Source organism: Anomalospiza imberbis, chromosome 3, assembly GCF_031753505.1.
Source record: "Anomalospiza imberbis isolate Cuckoo-Finch-1a 21T00152 chromosome 3, ASM3175350v1, whole genome shotgun sequence".
Classification (NCBI taxonomy): Eukaryota; Metazoa; Chordata; class Aves; order Passeriformes; family Viduidae; genus Anomalospiza; species Anomalospiza imberbis.
The window spans coordinates 108,651,735-108,672,511 of record NC_089683.1 but is presented as its reverse complement, the minus strand read 5'-3'; the positions used below and the strand labels follow the sequence as shown (position 1 = coordinate 108,672,511).

The 20,777-nt window shown below is 39.1% G+C and overlaps 2 protein-coding genes across 3 annotated transcripts in view; one reads left to right on the top strand and one right to left on the bottom strand.

The window, feature by feature from the left end:
* The first annotated feature begins 5 nt into the window (after positions 1-5).
* On the top strand, positions 6-7,319 carry PNO1 (partner of NOB1 homolog). The gene is made up of 7 exons (XM_068186348.1): positions 6-206; positions 293-442; positions 2,022-2,105; positions 2,411-2,471; positions 2,956-3,073; positions 3,598-3,668; positions 4,118-7,319. Exons 1-7 carry the CDS (start codon positions 33-35, stop codon positions 4,183-4,185), a joined length of 726 nt encoding a protein of 241 aa, XP_068042449.1. The 5' UTR covers positions 6-32; the 3' UTR covers positions 4,186-7,319.
* Positions 5,834-20,777, bottom strand: part of PPP3R1 (protein phosphatase 3 regulatory subunit B, alpha) — a 37,836-nt gene continuing 22,892 nt past the window's right edge. For both annotated transcript variants that reach the window (XM_068186350.1, XM_068186351.1), the window contains exons 2-6: positions 20,202-20,241; positions 11,652-11,828; positions 10,270-10,329; positions 9,400-9,584; positions 5,834-7,990 (exon numbers count right to left, since the gene is read on the bottom strand). In XM_068186350.1, coding sequence (XP_068042451.1) covers positions 7,943-7,990; positions 9,400-9,584; positions 10,270-10,329; positions 11,652-11,828; positions 20,202-20,241 — 510 coding nt within the window. In that variant the 3' untranslated portion in view covers positions 5,834-7,942. The remainder of the gene's footprint in view (positions 7,991-9,399; positions 9,585-10,269; positions 10,330-11,651; positions 11,829-20,201; positions 20,242-20,777) is intronic.

Sequence of the window (20,777 nt, the reverse complement as noted above, 5' to 3'; positions counted from 1 at the left end):
GGGGGCCGCACCGCGTGTGCTCCGCGGCCGCCATGGAGAGCGGCGCGGCCGCGGGCGGCGGCTTCACCAGCGTCGTGTCCCGGCGGAGCCGGAGGAAGCGGCGGGCGGGCGGCGAGGAGCCGGCGGCGGGAGCTGCCATGGACACGGCGCAGCCGCGGCCCAGCAAGCGGCCGGCCTTCCCGCCCGTGGCCGCCGAGGCGCTCGGGGTACGCGGGGCGCTGGGGAAATGCCGGCCGGCCCCGGCTCTCCGCCGCCCCCCGCCTCACGGCCTGCTGTGTCTCGCCCCCGGCAGGTTGGGAAAGGTGAGCTGAGGAAGATCCCTGTGCCGGCCAACAGGTACACGCCGCTGAAGGAGAACTGGATGAAGATATTCACGCCCATTGTGGAGCATCTGCAGCTTCAAATCAGGTTCAACTTGAAAACGAGAAATGTTGAGATCAAGGTAAGGGGAGCAGCTTCTTCGGCCTTCCCCGCTAAGGGAAGGTTGTGTGCAGACCTCGTAGCGCCTTCCCTGTCTGAAGGGGCTCCGAGGAAGCTCTTGGTCAGGAACTGTAGTGACAGGACGAGGAGTTACGTTTACAAATCGTAAGAGGGGAAGTTGAGTTGGGATGTTGGGAAGAATTTTTTTACTGTGAGAGTGGTGAGACACTGGAACGGGTTGCCCGGGACTGCCCCAGCCCTGGCAGTGTTCAGAGCAGGTTGGATAAGGCCTTGAGCAGCCAGGTTTAGTGACAGGTGTCCCTGCCCGTGGCAGGGGGGTTGGGACTAGATGATTTTATGGTCCACTCCAACCCCTTACCATTCTATGATTCTGCCTCCTGAAAAGGAGGGCCTCTCCTCATGGGTGTTCTTGGTCCACAGGTTAAAGACTAGAGAAGTCGTAAATCCCATATAATGCTTGGAACAATGGAAACTCTGTGGTGTCACCTCCCCGGGGACCACATCTGGCAATTACTGCTTAGAACAAGTAGTTACTGCAAGTAAAATCCAAAACTACAGATCTGTTCCAGAAGGAGCCAGCAGAAGCTGGGGGAGTGTCCAGTTTTTGTAGGAGAAAGTTATGTACATTAAGGAAGAATTTTCATCCATGTCTTAGGTTCGATTTTGTAATTCAGTGTTTTCCGGCTATTTAAGGTTACCCACCGCTGACCTGACAGTAAGCAGTCTCTTATAAGGGGGCACTGAATCTCCTAATGCCTTTGTTGGTGGCAGATGATAAGGACTCATAGTTTAATAGCATGTGATTTTTTTTTCATGGATTGCACTGGAATACCTTAGGGCACAGACACCAGTATAAACCTGTAAATCTTGTAGATGCTCATTCTTTATCCTTATTCCTCCTGAGGAATATGCACACCAGGAGTTTTAAGGGCATACCTAAAGTTCTGACATACGACTCACTGAATTAGCAACACTGACATATGAGATCTTCCAGTGTAATAGTGAAAATACAACAGGAATTTTGCTTCCTAACCATGAAATGTTATCACAAGTTTGATGGCAGGAATTGGAGGAAAGGTGACAGAATTATCTCTTATTTACTTTACTTCCTAGAAATAACCTCAGGGGAAAGGTAGGGAGGAGCAGGAACTCCTGCAGTTTCACTCAGTAACTGTGCAGGAGAAAACCCTGGGATTTTAACACCACCTTTTGATATGAAATGATGTCTGATGAAAAGCAAGGTAGTTTTGTTCTTAAGCAAGCTGATTTCATTTTGTCCATATGTATCATGAACATAAAACTTTGAAGTGAATTTCATTCATCTGCTAAGGCATATTTAGAACACTGTCATTAGAATAACTCTTCTGCTATCACCATCCTTTTTCCTGCTGTTTGCTGCTGCAGGTTAGTTTGTGTTGGTTTTGGGTTTTCTCTGCCAAAAGAGTTCTACTCAGTCAGTGGTGGTATGGATTTTCAGCAGCTTTTCTCTTCTTTCCCCTCCAAGCACAGGTTGATCACTTTTAAGTTCTGCTGCTAACTTGCCTGGTCTTAATTTGCAAACATAACTTCTTGTCTTGCAGACTTGTCAAGAGACAAAGGATCTCAGTGCTCTGACGAAAGCAGCTGATTTTGTGAAAGCCTTTATACTTGGATTTCAAGTAGAGGTGAGTCTCCCAACAACCAGACTGTGAGATTGTTCCACTTTACTGCTCTGTCCCTGGCCTCTCTGCAAATTACAGTAGGAAATAAAGAGAGAAAAATCCTTAGGTGGTTTTCTAGAAATCAGTGTTTTCTAGAAATTGTGACCTGTGTAGGGTTCTTTAGATAGAAATATTTGCATTGCTGTTGAAAAGAAGTGGATTTAACTTTAGTTGTTATTTGCTAGGTTGTGTGTATAAAGAGAACAGCAGCTTTCAGCTGTGTTACTGGAACAAAACAGCTGCTGATAACAGATCTCCTGCTCTTTTAGGATGCCCTTGCTCTCATCAGATTAGACGATCTTTTTCTAGAGTCATTTGAAGTTACAGATGGTGAGTATTTTCTGATGCAGCATTCAAGAAGTCATGTGTGTGTCCTGCTACTATGGATTTGTTTTCTCTTTCCCCCACTCCAGTTTTATCACTTGTCCTCACGGATCAGGAAAGCCAGAAACATCTGATTTTATGTAGTACTGGGACTCCTTGGAGTCCCCCGTAGAGCAGGATCTAAACCTGACCTACTTCATTTCTACCACTGTTAACTTGGTGACTTTGACTCTGTTTCCTCAACACAAAGTGCAGTGCCTTCCTCTGCAGTTCTGAAGGAGACTTCTGCATGCCAGAAACCCTATGTCAGCACTGGCTGCAGTGTGCACTACTAGTCAAAAAAAAGCTGAAATCCAGATGGATCTGTGTTGACCAGTGAAGATGCTTTTGTGGTACTTGGCACGAGTTGTTTCCAGCAACTTGACCAAGGGAAGCATTAACAGAAATACACACCACTGCTGTTACCCTGGGCATGCTATTCTCATTTCAGTCAAACCTTTGAAAGGAGATCATCTGTCAAGAGCCATAGGGAGAATAGCAGGGAAAGGTGGAAAAACCAAATTCACCATAGAAAATGTGACCAGGACACGCATCGTTCTTGCCGACACGTAAGTACAGACTGACTTCCTCCTTGGCAAAGCACAGCCCCTCGGCTAATCCATGTCCTATGCCAGAAACAAAGATTACTTAAATTTTATGAAACTGCTGCAGAGTAGTAGTAAGAAAAAATATTTAAGAGAATATTTTAATGAACACAAGCTATTTGACCTTTTGTTATGAGAATGACAGTGTCACCAGCGCATCTAGATTTCAGTCACTCCCCACAGCATAAGAATTCCTTCTTAAGAATAATCAAAGTTGAACTCACCAACACAACAATGTTTTCCTCCCAAAGCTGCTACACTGTTAAATTTGCAAATAGTAAAATCTATTTTAAAGGGATTTAGAAGAGAACAAGTCTTATGTTACAGGTTTTGTGGGTTTTGGTTGGGGTTTTTTTTGTTTACAAGTGTAGAAAAGAAACTAGTACACTGATACAAAATCCCACATTTATCTCTAACCTCCAATTCTCTATAACTGTGCAATCTCTTAAGTTACTTTCTGTTAACTACTGCTACTTTTCTTTTTACAGAAAAATTCATATTTTGGGATCTTTTCAGAACATTAAAATGGCACGAACAGCAATTTGCAATCTAATTTTAGGTAAGTCCTCTTACCTAATCTTCACTACATATGAATCTTGCAGTTTGAGAAACTGCTTTGTGGCTCTTATCTTCTTCCCTGTCCTGTCCACATCTACATTTGGAGGAAATAGCTTGCTGGCAGTTGGCTTTTTGCTCTTAAGAGAAAAATCTGGGGGAGAAGCAGGGAATCCAGGACTTGCTTTCTGTCTCCAAAACCCTCACCACATTGCAGAAAGACATTCTGCATTTCGATTTAGCTGCAGCATTCCCTAAGGGGAAAAGCCAAAGGGAGCAACCCACTCTGAAAGCAGAAGTTGAGCTCGGCACTTGCAGTAAGATGTTGACTGACCTTGCCCATCCTTCTCACCCTTTGGCTTAGTTCTTCACTTTTAACACAGGTGTGAGCACAAAACATCCATTTTTGTGACAGATTATGTTTCCTGACTAGATTTGTGCCTTCTTCTGCAGGAAGTCCTCCATCCAAAGTATATGGCAATATTAGGGCAGTGGCCAGCAGAGCAGCTGAGAGGTTCTGAGCTGCATCACCAAGCACTGGGGCTGGAAGTCCAGGTTCCTGGACACAGGAGAAGCCAAGAAGCCATCAGTTTTCTGCTGGATTTGGAAGCCCAGAGGAAAACCACAACTGTTTGTGCAGTCTGACTGACTTTGGACATCTGGTCTGATTTGAACATACCTAATGTTTCTGTCTAGTCATTAAAAGGGGTTTTAAGTTGTGTCTATATCAAAAGTCGATGATTTCACTTAACAGCCTCAAACAAAAACCTGCTTTGTTACGGATTTTCTCAACATCAGACTTAAGATGCTGCTTCTTCAGAAAGCTTTGGTGTTTTAATGTTTTGAGCCTAAAGGAATTGGCAGAGTTAAGTATTTATAAGCACACATCATGGTTTAGTATCTTCCTGAAAGAAGGAGGAGTTAACTGGAATACAGAGTTCAATGGCAGGCTGTCCACTGAGTCTCTGCTGCTGCTGGAACAATGCATCACACGAAAAGATAAGATGAAGGGGTAAATAACATATTTGAACTGAATCCTGAATCTGCACACATTTAGATTTCTTAATTCCTAAAAATGATCTGTAAGGACATCCTAGTGAAGGCAAGAGCCACCAGGTTAAGTACTTTCCAATGTACCAGAGCACCAACAACTCGGTCCTGCGTGTCTCCTTAAAATGTTACATAAGTAGCATAATGCAACAAAAGTAGGGGGAGAAATTAAGAGTGACCAGTCCCAGTATGATTTAAAAATGCACCCTCTTCTCCTAAACCTGGCAGGCAACCTTCTTCAAAGTGTCTTGCAAAATAAATCAGTTCAGGTTTGGGAATGAAAACAAACTGAAATAACATTATCAAACACACAAGCAAATTGAGTAAGTATTTAGGTCAATGTCCAAGTTTCCAGAATAGCTCTTCACAGTATGGGATTATCACTGCAGCCAAATTGAGTCAAGCCTTGAGTCTTGAACAGATTGAAGACTTGCTGGAGTTGCCTCAGCACACACAGTTCAGCAGTCTGAGCGATACAGGGGACAGCGTGTGCATTCTGAGCAGCTCCAGGCACACCTACCTGCTCACTACGTTTTCTGTTCCTTGGCTGCTTATGTCATTTACTTCAATTAGCTTGAAAGATAAAGGACAGTGAGGCAAGAGCACACAGAATTGATGTTTATCCTAAATTAGGTGCATACCAACACTGACCCAAAGCAGCAGAGGGTAGAGGGCAGCACGCAGAAGGTCCAAACACCTGCACCCCAAAGAGCACAGCACAGAGCTGCTGTGAAGGGCACACCTGAGCAAGGAGGACTGGTGTCATCAATATAAAGCTCAGACATTTGCTGAGACATGAACTGCCTTTTATTCTCCACCTACATTAATGTTAGGGGGGGGGGTTAGTTTGTTTTTTAAAACCACTTTCCACAGGGATTTCAAATGAAGTAGGTTATCCACTTTGAACATTTAGCAAAGAGATCCAAGTGTGCCATTAAACAACCTCAACATGTCTTGAAATGCTGCAATGAGCCCTGGAAGTTTTCAGACTGCACCCTGTGGAGTTTTTCAGTAAATCTTAATACTCAAGGAATGGACAAAAAAATATGAGCAAGTTTTCTTCACAGCAAGGTGCAGAGCTGCTTTAAGGTGAACAGGAAAGGTACTGAGCACCCCAGCTAAGGTTCAAATATTTTATTTTGTATTCATACAGTATGAAGGTTCTTATAGTTCCCACAATATATGATGTAGCATGCAGAGGAAAAACTAAACATTCAACATAAATCATTTTTCCCCACACAAACTGAAAAAAAAAAACCTCATCCCTCCCCTTCCAGTCCCCCTAAGGAAATAACATTAGCACTAATTTCTATAATGCCAGCCAAGATATGCACAAGCAAGAAAAACTGAAAGCATTTGCTAAAATGTTTGTAACAAATACTTATGTACAAAAAATTCACAAAAGACTAATTCCCCCTCGAAGCAGAGCACATGGCAGTTGACACTGGAACAGATACAACCACTGGCTGGGATTATAAACCACGTACTGATCCAGAAGAAGAAAAAAGTTACATGAAGTGGAGATTTTTGTTTTGAACATTAACATTTACCAAAGTTTGGCAACATTATCTTTTTAATTATGCAAATTATGTAAACAAGAGGAACATTTCAAATCGATCTACATGCAAAACTTCATGTCATGCAAGGACACTAAGCACCTGGATTTCTCTCTCACAGACAGAGCCCATGATGTGCAGCACTCAGTTGAAGGAACAGCTATGGCAGACAGGTGCTCGATTGAAGAGGTTCAGAAAACCTGCACTTTCCACTGCTCATTATAAAACAATTTTTTAAAATAGAAAAACTACTATACAGGAAAGATGTGATGTCCTAAAAAATCTAGCAAATGTTTTTCTTCCAGCCAATAGTACCACTGCAGAAAAGGGAAGGGATGATATAAAGTTGTAAAACATGGCTCGCTACTTTTATATCACACAAATAGATCAAGTTACCTTCCATTACAAATTATGATATGGACAAATCTAGAAAAGAAAAAAAAATCTCCAGGAAAAGGACTGGAGAACTGCAAGAGGTATAAATTTAGATAGTGTAAAGTTTTCCTCCTCTATGGCATAGGTTAACAAGATTCCCCTCCCTGTATGAATCATATATACATATATATATAAAATATTACCAGTTATTTAGCTACCTGTAGTATTTTTTAAATGCAAGGGGGAAAACTATCATGGGTGAAACAACAGAATTTAAGTGGCAAGAACATTTTATAATCTAAGTACTGTATAAAATAAGTAGATGGGAATCCTGCAGTTATGTTGATCCTAATTTCATTAAGCTAAGCACAAGAGAAAATCATGAATGCATCTACCACCTTAAGCAGCTGTATCTAAATTGAACCCAGAACAGCAGAGTTGTCTTGGCTTCAGGACAGCTGTAGCTGCTCCCAGTTCCTGGGTGACAGAATCTAACAGCCATCAAAGCATTCTGCAGTCACTATATGCACACGAGGACTAGTTCTTGGCAGTAGCATTAAACTATATTCTCATATTAAGTAGAACTGTACTAAGTTATTTAGCAAAGAGACACAGTCCCTGGTAATATATTAACAGGTATAAATAAACTTAGTCTCCCGTGTTACAAAAAAAAATGTAATTAAGGTGATTTAGTAAGAAGCAATGCTTTGTCAGCCATTCAATATATAGAAACATCTGAACAGTCACAGGAAAAGAGTTGACCTAAGACCCAGTTATAACTTTACATTCTTCTACTATATATATAAAACTGTGTGAAATAAAAGTAAGGATGTATATCCATATATTGAACTGTTAATATTCTGCTTGGCACTTTGTACTCTAGTTTTGTTTCTGAGTCAAGTATATTAAATTAAAGCCCACCTAGCTACTACATATAGAAAGCTACATATATATCTATATATAAATACACACACACATATATATATATAGATAGATATTTCCTTGTTATAAAAGATGAAGAAAAATAAATTAAAAAGCCAACCCCTTCCCTTTCTCCGCCACACTGATATGCTCTTTCCATCTTTGCTGTCCTTCAGACTTTAAAGTGCTACACTGAGTTATTGAGAGAATAAAAGTTCAATAACACTTAGTTGGCTTCATGAGGCTCATGTTGGAAAATGTGGCTTCACAGAGAAAAATACTTCCATTTAAATACACAGAGAGCATTGCTGGACGTCTGGAGCAGATCTTCAGAGATGGAGAAGAAAGCAAAAGTGTTGGGTGGTGCCCTACAGAGTCACACATCTACGACCATCTTTTTGTGGATATCTAGGCCTCCTACAACCTGGGAGAAAAATAAGGGTCAGAAAGATGAGAATTGAAAATTAGCAAGCTGCAAAGAACACATTCAATAGATGCACTGAGGTCAATCACAGGCAGTACTTCCCTGGCCTCTCCAAACTGATGTACATTTTACATGTACTGTGAGAGATAAAATTAATTATGTACAAACCAAGGTAATTCAGTACAATTATTACAATTCACACGCTCAAGGGCCTGAAAACCAGTGCAAATAGCACCATTCTGGCACTCCTCTCCACCTCATATTATGACCTTGTAGTGTATTTGTGCATGTTAAATAAAATGGTGACTTCTAAAACACCCTGTAAAACTGTGAACCTTCCCAGGAAAAGGAAAGGGCCTTAGGAACAGCAGCAGGATTTCTGACAGAAAAAACACCAAGGAAAGAATTACCAGTGTTCACAGGGGTATGATCCATGCAGAGCAGAAGGAAAAGGGAAGATGCCATGTCAGAGGAACATTTGATAATGCGGGAACAAAATTCAAAGGCCAAATGGTACGTGCCAAAGACAACAAATTAAAAAGTGTTTTTGTAGATACACGGCACCAGATTCAGAGAGGGTAAAATGCAAGAAAATGAGTAAGATGTAGAACTGAAAAGCGTCTTGTCATGAGGTCAAAAAAAAGTGAAGAAATTAAAAGTAAAGAAGAGGAAAATCCACCAGCAGCACAAGGAAAGAAGCCTGGGCAGAAGCCCAAAGACAAAAGAAGAGGCAACATCACATTTGATGCATGGCTGGAAGATGACAGACCAGTACAAGAAATAAACAAGTAATGCAGTAACCCAGGTATTTGCAGGCTGTAGCTCTAACTTCTTTACAGACAAAATGTTTTTTACATGATGTCACAAAAATAACTAAACTTAAAAAAAAAAATCCCCAAAATGCAAGCAAAAGAACCTTTTCACTTCAATAGTTGGCAGCATGGCAGATTTTACCGCCCTCCCTCCCCCTCTTTTTTTAAGAACTCATATATTTTTTGAATATGAACAAGTTATGTTTGAACTGAAGTTATAAATTCAAAGATTAGGAAAAAAAAGCAAGGCCCAAACCATGCTGTCAAGTGTATCTTCCTTAATATACCATTTAAAATCAATGTGTAAACACTCATTATTGCAATTTTTAAAGGATCAAGATTCAATGTATCATTTACTTTTTCTGAGAAAAGCATTTAAAACTTGCTGTTAACTAATTAAACAAATCTATCACATGGGTTGAAATCAACCCCTTCAAGTGTTAAATGCTACATTTAAGCATTCTGTTCAGTAAACCTCTAAGTTCATAAAAATGCACCTTTTAATGGTTTACTCTTTTTCCAGAGCAGCACTTAAGAGGTTTTTTTTCCTTGTTCTCTCTCTGTAAATGACTCAATTTTTCTTTAGAAATTACTTACAGCACAAAATTCTTCAAAGGATATTCTTCCATCACCATCCTTATCTGCATTAATTATGGTTTTATCTACAATTTGCTGTAACTGAGTGTCTTTGAGATTGTTCCCAACCATCATCTTCAGCACCTGGAAGAGCTCTCCATTTGAGATATAGCCATCTTTGTCCATATCATAAATGCGAAAAGCAACTGCAAAAAAAAAAATCATAAATAAATAAACCAACCATCTGGTAGCAACTGTGGTTGGAAAACAATATATACTCACTTTAGAAAACACCTGAAATTGTTCTAGCACCAGCAGTAAAAGCATTCTGTGAATACCAAAAAAGAAAATCTTCCCCACCACAAGTAAAGCACCCAGCCAGCAAAAAAATTACAACCTTCCAGGAAACAGATGACTCAAAATCCCATCTGGTTACTTTGCTGCAAACAACTTGGCATCAAGACTGAATTTATTTTTAAACATTTCAGTCTTAGTTATTGGAAGCTACATCTGTAACTGAAGCTCTTTTCTACTTCTAAAGCCTGGGTCTGGAGATGCAGTTCTGAAACAAGAATTTAATGCTTTCCTACTGTAATAGCAAATAATTGAGTATTATTCTTAGGCCCTGTAAGTTCAGCAAGCTGTTCTTAAATGAATTTACTTTTTTTATAAACAGAAAGCAACCAACCTCCTCCAACCTTCCCTGCAGAAAAGAGTGCTAACAAATCTTCACAACAAATAAAGGACAAAATGTGCAAAAAGCTTACAATCTACTTTCATTATTTTCCATTCTTTACAACAATTTGGATTTGCCAATTTCTTAATCTTAACTTACAAAAGTGTATTTCTGAGGATCAGAAAATTTTTGTTAAGGAAAATTAAAATACTTACACCTCAACTTCTGTTCTTTATCTCCTTTGACACTGAACTGGGAGACTCCTTCTATAAATTCTAAACAATGCAAGGAAAACATGTATAAAAAAGCACATTTTTTAATGAACAAAGAAGTCAACATTCAGAAAATTTTATAAATTGTAAAAGCAATCTAATCTTTAAAATATTGCCTACCTTGTGATACCTAAATGTCTGTGTAATTTGATATTTAGTGTTCTTCAGTGGGAGGAACCCTAAATCCAATGCAGCTCTCACTGAACAGACTATGTCACAACAATGGTTTCTCAATGTAAAGAATTACACTGAAACTGAAAACTGCTTTTGAAGAAATGCTAAAATAATATTTTTCTATAAAAGAAAATTTATTTTGCCAACTTCCTGTTCCCTTCCAAGAGGAACAACTCTTGATAACTGTATTAATCACAGGTCAATGTCACACACAACATGATCATCATTGCTCATAACTATTTTTACAAGGGGATTTTGAATAGTTCCATGCAACAATTACTGCTTCTGATCAAAACTCAACATTCTGGTTGTACTGTAGCTACCCCTAAAGACATTTAATGGATTTTGCAAAGGTTACCAGCTCTTGTATATTAATATTTCTTATTTAGAATGTCAGTCTGTCAGTATAAATAAGATTTAAGTACTTTCTCCAATTAAAAAAAAATGCAAGACTGATTAACTTCCGTAGTCATAAGAAATACTAAGTATCACCTTGAACAGATATTACAAACATTAAAATTTCAGACACTTTTTTAAGATGAACTAGTGAGGAAGGTTATAGCCTGTTGGCCCTTTTAATCATGAATATTTAAAATTAATCTAAAATTTTGAGAAATGAGCTAAATCAAATCTTCTGGGTTGTTTGGATTTTTTTCTTCAAGTGTCAATCTAAGATCTACCTAAAAATAATCCCACAAAAGAAGTAGCAACAGAAAAACCTGAGCTCCTTCCTATTTTCTAAATATTCCAAAGGAGAGATTTCATTTGGACAAATACAACTTATGCAGAAACACACCACTTAGCCTACCACACTTTCTTCACTCTCTCCTCAGCATCAAAATTAAGAGTCTAAATTGGTGCACTTTAAGAGATATTTAATAAATAGTCCTCAGTCAGCCTGACCTTAAAAGCTATTACTAAACAATCTGGTCTTTGAAACATTTCACTCAGAAGTGCCCTAATGCAAAGAAACTAGTTTTACTGGTATTTAGTTCCACTAGGATTTAGCACCTTATTTTAACACAACTTCTTCAGATATGTTAAAATCTGATGATTTAACATATCTCCTCTCTCAGATGAAGAAAATCCTGAATTCTAAAGCTCTAGGAATTCTGAAGTACCACCACCTGTCACAGAACACTGTGCCTTACCTTTAAAATCCACTTCTCCATTGCCATCTGTGTCAAATATATCTATTACTCGCTGTACTAACGGGTTCTGTTGCAATTCAGGTAAAGACATGAACTCTTCCACGCTCAGAGAACCAGAGTTGTCCAAATCAAGCTTCTTAAATCTCTTTCCTAGTCTTTTTATCTCATCAGCATCAACTGAAATGAAAAACAACCCCATACTTATTCTCAGAAAGGCTTCAGTAAACCCTTTGCAGCTAAACACAAAGCACAATTCATTGCTTTCCTACAAGATTTTCTCCTATTTTATTATAACTATTAAACAGCTATAAAGATAACATGAAATTCTGAAGACAAACACAATTTTATTTTAAGTAAGACTTACCTTTTTTCCTCCCTGCACCTGCCATAATATAGCTATTAGCCTTGTGACTCACTGAATACCACATGCTGACACAACATTTTGAAGGATTAAGGATGCTTAGCTAGTTAGCTCTTAGTCAGCTCTTACAAATACCAGATATGAATAATTTGAGGAAGAGACCAAGTGTTCTCTGAAGGAGACAGTATTATGTTTACACTGGACTAACATAATATGTCAGAAAGACAGTTATATTAAACTTTTTAGCAAAACTAGTGCTTCTTCAGCATACTGAATATGAGATCTCCTGGGATAAGAGTCAAGTTAAGCAGGTTAACAGTCCTACTTGTAACCAGTTCTCTCTCACCTACTCAAAACATCCCCCTGACTGACCTAAGATTATTTTTCCTCTCCATCTCAGACAGGAAACAGACACACCTGTAGCCACAACTTGCATACAGCTTTTTTTTTTTTTTTTGTCCCAGAAATTAAAGCAGATTCAGGTTCTGCAGCAGCACCTCTTCATCTAATCTGTTCAAATGTATAGAGAATCTCAATTAAAGCATATACCTAGTACCCTGTTTTACACTTCTGCTTATGCCCAGAACAGACTAAACCTGTGAATCCAAAAAAACAATTAAAACAATCATGTACTTTGCTACTGCTGAAAAGCTTAAAAAAATTCCCCGTAACAACTTAAAAATACCCTGTCAGCAGCTTCATTTACGAGATCCAAGTCTGTTCACGTGTTGCTCATCCTTTTTAGCTAAACCACAGCAAACATACCTTGCAGAACCTAAGGGTGCAAACTCACCCTTCCAACCTTCTCCTTAACTTGAGCTTAACTCAAATTTCTTAGCTCCATTTAGAAGTGTGTTTGCTCCAACAGTAACAGAAATTGTATGTTATCTTCTACAAGGCACCTGATCCATTTCACATCACATCAGTACCTTCTCAGGCTTTTGTAGAAGTGCAGCATAAAATCGAACAGCTCTGAGTCTTTCCAATAGATAAGGTCAGCAAACCTGCAGAGCTTGATGTTTTGAAATTGTAGCCAACTCAAAGACTCGATCCTCTACCAACAGTAACCAACTTCCACTTCAGTTCCTTGATATCCTTGTCTAAAAACCAGTGAGACACAGAGTCCTCAGGACTGTGCTATTTCAGAATGAAAGAGAGCCTGACAGAAGTCCAAAGGCACAAGACGATTTTCTGACATTCTGCAGTCAGTCTCAGTTACTGCTTGCAACTGCAGAGGCAAAGGGCAAAAACCAGTCTGCAGTCCCAGAATAATCTTCTCTTTGCTGTGCCAGAAGGTGACGGACCTGATTCTGCCTCTAGGGCTACAAAAGTGAGACTAAACACAATTCACTTTCCTGGGTTTTTAGTAAGCAGTGTGGTATTTCACATAATTAACCTCTCAACTGCATTGAACTATTCCTTTTACCCCAGTTTGTGCAGAAGCCTTGACCATAACTGGAGGTGTGCCCTGAACAGTCCAACAGCACAGCAGTGGCAGCAGCACACTGCACAGCTACCCAGGAACCCCTCCAGATGACACAGAGGGAGACAGCACCATGCAGTAACCTGGATGTAGAACATCATCAAGGGACTAGAAGAATACAGCATTAAAGAGGAATGGCAAAGCAGAGCTCCACAGGCCATTTTATGAGTTCCATCAGCACAAAATGCTGCTTCTCACCAATACACTGAAAGGTATCTGCCAACTTTTGCTTCTGTGCACAGAAACTCTTTTGCTTCTACTCATCCTCACTCCCAGTCCTGCCACTGGACAATTACTGGGCCCAGCTCATTTTAATGCAGACAGCACCATGGCAAGCTTCAAATGTGGGAACTTCATTTTTAGTGCAAGCTCTACTTGCAACTCCCATAGAAAGAATTCACAGCTTCAAAAAAGCCTCACAGCACAAGCATTTGAAAAAGCACAAAAATATTAAGGGTGACATATCACACTACCTATGTAAGCACATTTCCCCTGGTAAAATAAGTACATGCATTGACATAATTTATACCCATATTACTTCACTTTAAAACAACTAAGCAGCAAACTGAAAATATTGTCTATGGTGTATATAATGCACTGTCAGCTTCTTACCACATCAGTGGAATCTCACTTCCAGTATTAAGAGAAAGACTAATCTTTCCATTTTGGTCAGTTCTAAAGCCTCCCAAAAACCTGAAATACTTCATAGTTATGCAACTTCGCAAAATCACAATGGAGAAAAATGGTAAGAAGCATGAACACGGCTGGATCCCTTCTCCCTTGCCACAGAAACTAATGAGTTAATGAACTGCAAGTTCTATAACATTTCTAAGTAACATGTAAGAAACTCCTAAGTACCAAAACACATCAATAACATTTTCCCAAATTAGGACAGGCACACAGAACTGCCTGAAGCAGGACTACAGACCCATTAGGTAACAGCATTTTCTCACATCCCAGCGGTCACATTAGGCAAAGTCTTATTTCATTACATCAGTTCCACTTCCTGGTTTGGGAGCCCAAGTCCATGCCATTTTTTCTCACGAATATAAGAGCAAAGACTGACAGTGACCACCCAGAGCTCTGCAAATGCTCTGCTATGAAGTGGAGTTAACTACCACATACACAAGTCTACATAGCTTAAACTGGCACAAGCTGGCACTAAAGACAGACAAGACCAACTTTGCCATTGCAGAGACGTGCTAAGAAAACAAACCCTTCTCAGAAATGAATTTTATCTCGAGTTAATACATCTCTAGCAGGAACTACCAATATGAACTATAAAAAGAACATTTTCTTGCAGCATTCAGAAACTGATCCACTGGACACAGTATTAACAAGCAATGCTGCTCTGCCATCATCTGCTGGGCACAAGAACCACTGCTGGGTTAACCAGCCTCACAGCTGCAGTTAACAAGGTCCTTACATTCCAAAACTAGCAAGTGTAAGAGAAGAAATTTTGTTTTGTTTTGTTTCAAAGATGGTAGACAAGGAGGTCAAGATTATGGATGATAAAGGTAAGAATCAGATCACAGGAAGGGGGGGAGGTTGCAAAGGGATGTAAGAGTATTTCTCAATCATTTCATGTTTTGCTGAACTGTAACAAAGCAACAGCTGCCACAATTATGAACATAGGGATATTTGAAAAATGTTAATTCTCTTTCTCCACATATACACACGTCCCATTTCATAGCTCATACCAGCTCAACTTCAATGCACAGTCTAGGTACAAATATCTGGCAGCAGTTTCTAATAGAAATGGAATTAAAATTTCTCATTCCAAACCTTGAAACATTCAAGCAAAGGGTTTGGCTGCACTGGAGATCTGAGAGAGGTTCTTTTCTTAACAGGAGTCAAAACAAGTCAAAAAACAATACTGGAAAAAACCAGCATCTCTGCCAAAAGCTGACCAAATAGCAAACTCTTCCTAAGTTTTGTTTCTGGCATTAATACAGCATGAATGACAGGACTTGGAGGAGGAAATAATGAAAAAGCAAAGTAAATGCAGGACTAAGAAAATTTTCTTTAATAGTTCATCAGCATATAAGCCTCTGTTCCTAATGAACATATCTGGATAAACATGAGATCACTGTGTTCATAACTGACTGTATGAAAATCAAATATCAGAATTTCATTATTTTTCCTTGAATATATTGCAAGCACCTCACCTACCCATTAAACCCTTTCCACAAGCTGCATTTTAAAAACCTTATACACTTGAAAAAAATTTGTATTTCAGTAGCATCTTTGTCTTCATAGAATAGCTTTAAGAAATAAGAACACAAATATAAAATAAGGGATGGATACATCACAGTATAATATGCCTTAGATGGGCATACCTTCAGTCTATTCTTTCTCCAGTTCACAGTCTTCATTTCTGGTGACTCTCCCTGCCTATGCTGAATTTACCTAAAAACTATGCAGGTCTTCTGGAGCTTAATGTTTGTTTCTTCGTTCTCCTTTGGATTTTTTAAAGGAAAACAGCATACATTTACGTATAACAGCAGATTTCAATAATATCTTATTCATTTTTTGTAGACGTTATCTCCCAGACTGCACATATACAACAGTTCCCATCTAAGATGGATGCTCCCCTTTTTTACAAGGCCTATATTTTCCTTGTCTTTATCAATAGACTTTCTTAAAATTCCACAGAGCTCTCACTGAAGAACAGAGCACTGAAATTAATTCTCAGTGTCTGAACAAAAAATATGACTTTGTGCCCACACAAACTCTCCTAAGTTCTGCTGGAAAAGTAAGGCACAAGATAGTTCAGCTCAAGGGAAAGCTGAGCTGAAAGGACTGATGGTGGCAGTAGCAGACAGAATTTAAGACCAGCTCAGGAGACCAGGCCAGATAAAAACACTAGGAACTCCCAGGAAGTCCAAGTTCCCAGTAGTGTAAAAAGGGTGATACCACCACTAAGGAAAATCAGGACTGAGCTTTGTTTACACTGTTTGAGGCAGAGTTTGCCTGTGACTCATCACCACCCTCCCAGCAACCCAGAGCACTCAGATCCAAATCAGCCTTTTGTGTGCTGTGCTCCCCAGCTGACAGGGGGCTCTGTGCTTCCCAGCTTTTCAGCAGAAGCACACAGTGTCCCCTCACCTTGGCACTGATGCCTGAGCTCAGAAACTTACTAACTGGCTGGAAATAATAACTGCTAAGTGCTTTTCTTTAAAATGCTTTATTGGCAGCCCTGCACACACATCAAATTCTGCACTGTTTTAAAACACTTAGAGGTATTTATGCTTATTTCATAATCCATTTTAGATTTTGTTCCCCTTATAATGAACATAAGGCAGGTGTTAAGTAGTTCTGGTACTAAGGATTTTTTTGTTAAAGAACTATCAGTACTTTCAAAAGACTCTATCCAAGTATTAAAATTCTTGGGGCCAACACCTGCTTCATCTCTTGAATTCATTTGCATACATCTAAAAATATGATGAATCAGGTTAAAATGCTCCCAAGAAACTACTTGCAAATGCTTTGCCTCACTCCCATTTTAGTGCAGGAGTCTTTATCTCCCAGTTGCTCACTTTCTAATATGCTGATCCTCATTTCTGCCCTTCAACACAGCAGTAGAGCATGATCCATTAGGTTTTAAAACAATTCTGTTTCAAATTGTTATGCATGTAACTGATGCTCAGATAAGACTGCAAAAACTACTCAAGTGGCAACTCAAAAAGCTTTATTAGAAGCCAATTTCAGTGTGCTCTATGTTGAAAACAGTACCAGTAACTTTTTAACAGTTAACATAAAGGTACATAGCTATCTTTTTATTAATCTGAGAGCCAAAAGTAAAGAATGCCCTAAAACTACAGATTTCTGAAACCCACTGCATTCAGTGATGCTTTAACAGGATAATTGCATATGCATTAAGAAGCATGGTACATCTTTGCTGCACACAGTACACACACAGGCATCTGCAAAGGGTACAGACCTTAGAAAAGCTGTACATCTCTCAGCAATTAGGTGCAGAGCACTTCTGAAATCTAAATGTTTACCCCTGTATTTAAAAGGCTGGCTTTTCAGATACTCTTGGAATACTGGCTCAAAGGTTTAACTAACAAAAGCCAGACCAGAGCGTGGTCACAGAGCCCCATTTCCACTAACTTTTCAAACATGAAATCATTATAGGCAGGAATATTGCAAAGGTAGTAGGAGAAATTTTGCAAATCGCACATGTTCTGAAATGAATTTTAAATGTTTCCAGACCAATTTTCCTCTAGAAGAATATATTGCAGAGATCTCAAAATAAAACGGGCCTTCAGCAAAACTCGCACCTCTACCTACAGCCTCATCTGATTGACAAATATAACGTTTCAGAGTAGCAACCACGTCAGCCATTTCAGTTTTGGAGATCAGATTTCAAAAAGATGATACCCTTGAGAACACATTCAACCACTCATCTTGTATATGCTTACACACAGCTGGCCTAATCCTTTTCATGACTTCAGATGTGTCAATTACAATTTCCTAAGTTAGGAGAGAGATACTAGTCTTCTTATCCTAAAATCCAAACACTCTACAAAAGAGTGTTTCTATTAAAAATACTGTACTAAAAACTATTCTTTACTCTATTACAAAATAGTCTTCTCTACATCTTTTTGCTGTGATAAAATTTCCTTATGAACAGTTTGACAGATTCTGGCTGACATCAAATTTTCACCATGGAAAACAGTGGTAGGTTTTCAGTAATTTCTGGCACAGCACAGCGGAGAAACAAAACTAAACCACTTAAAGGAATCCAACAACACTAATTCACCCACTGAGAAGAACTGATGTTCTAAAATGAAAGGTTAAAAGAATATGCTTGACTATCTAATGGGTGCGCATCCTCTCTGTGGCATCCTGAATTTGCTTCACGTAACTGCCTACTTTAACACAAAATGAATTCAAAATCCCTGTCACATGATCTTCAAAGACGTCGTCTGGCCTTGCCTTGAAAACTTTACACCTGTCAGTGACAATTTCTGGGAAGCAGCAGGAACATTTAACATTTGAAGAACAATGTGAACATCTACTTGGCAAGCTTGCTTCCAGCCAGCAGCTGTGCACGGCCGTGCCCAAAACCCCTGGCTTTCAGAATGCTGAGGCACTCAGGATCTTTAGGTACAGCACCATCACTGCAGTGGCTGGGCCCATCCAAGCAAAGGGACAGTGATAAATCCATTTTCCTGGTGTGTTGAGTTTTGCAGGATACAGCCAACCTTCTGCTGTGGGAAAAGCCATCAGAGCAGAGCAACCTTTAATCATACAAAACTTCAGATCTGAACAATAACAGCCTCAACATACCGTTTAACCACAGAATATTATGCAAAAATCCTCACTTTCTCTGCAATAAAAATGGGCAAAGAAGTTCAATAATAAACCTTTAGGCTGCCCATTGCTACCAATGAACAAAGTTGGTCCTAGAATGAGAAGTTAATGATGGCAACACACTGCTTACAACTCTGACACTGACATGACTAGCTAAAAAATAATTCTTCAGAAAACAGTTTGTCCATAACAAAACACTGACCAATGGAGCAGTAATGTAAGATTCAGATATATATATGATTCAGGAAAACACTACTGAAGTCTTCATCAAGTACAAAACTCCAACCATGTATTTGCATTTAACAAAATATACTGAGAGCATTACGCAGCTATGCACTGCTGTGGATGATATTCCCAAGTGCTTGCAAACTTATGACACAAATTAGAGTCCATGTAGATATTCCTATTAGGCACAGAGGACTTGCAAACTACCAGCTGCAGTCTCACTTCTCTGAAAAAACATATTTAGACAAAGATTTCTCCATGACCATTTATTTTCTATTACAGTTTGAGTTACATGAGCCACAGGGTAGCACAAGCACATGACAAGCACTGTGAAAGGAATGTAGAAAACAGTCCCTCTCTTGAAGGGTTACCCTGTTTACAAACAAGATCCAATTCACCTAAGATAAGGAATTTTATCAGGTGGTTCAGAAGACACATACGCAGGTCTACACACACTTTAGGGCTGAAGAAAATCATCGAATCAAAAAAGCACTAAGAATAGGTACACTTAGCAGAACACCACAAGGACATTTCACAAGACAACCCTTTCTTTGGTCAGCTTCAAGCAAAAAAAGACTTTGTCATTTTTACAGGGTAGCCTAACCCCATGAAATGGAGCAACAAATTTTATTCTCACATGGCCAAAAGCAAGTAACACCAAGTGGGTTCTCACCTAACTGCTTGGCTGCAAACATACACAGGGGAAAAAAGAGCTCATTTAGTCTCAACCTCTCCCTTCCTCTGAGGGCACAAAGCCAGTTTAGGCAATATACTTCACTCCTAACACAGCACAGACTGCACCATGAGTGCTCCACACCCCTGGGGAACTGGCACCAGGACTGATGGAAAAGCCCCACTGGTTGAACTACACTTCACCCTACAGACATGAAGACTATCGTAAGTTTTTTTAATATTCTAATGGAAGACTCAAAGAAAACCCTCAAACCTTTAAGTGATTTTTATTTTAAAGACGGACTGATTTTTGATTTTACAATCTAACAGCAAAAGCTGTACTATTTCCAAAGGTAATTTTTAACCTTTTAATTTTATTCTTTTAGTTAGTATGCAAACTGTGTAACATACGTGGACTCTGTACATATCAACCCTCAAACAAAACTGACTTCTGCAACAATACAGTGTAGCAATTAAAAAAACTTACAGTGCGAGCACATTTCCAAAGGGTAGCTTGCCTCATTTCCCTGAAACACAACAAGAAAAAAAGAACAAAGTTGCAATTACTCCCAGATTAGCTTTGAGCAACTACTAACATTTCAGCACTGTAAAAATCTCAGGCAATACAAGTTACATTGTTATTTAAAAATATATATTTCAGACCCAACAATAACAGACAGCGTTTTATTTGGATAGATCTATGTTACCAAAACATACAAAGAAATACAAAACCATTAAGAGGTCTCCTTAAATGAGAATTCCCATGAAAATGTCAGTTCACATAATTATGACAAAAACTTCAATCCCATATTCTAAACTCAGAAAAACAAACTCACTCCTTATATATTCAGCAAATGCTACTTTTCAAGTTAAAAATATTTAATTTCAAAACTTCACAAAACCTGCTTTACCATTTTATTTCATAAGCAGAAACAGACATGTCCTTCTAAATTCCGATGACAAATCTTACTCAATTTGCATAAGAAAACTGTTTTCTTCTCTGAACCACCTGCCCATTCCCCCCAAAAAAGGACTCACACAGCAAGAATTATGCAAAAGAATT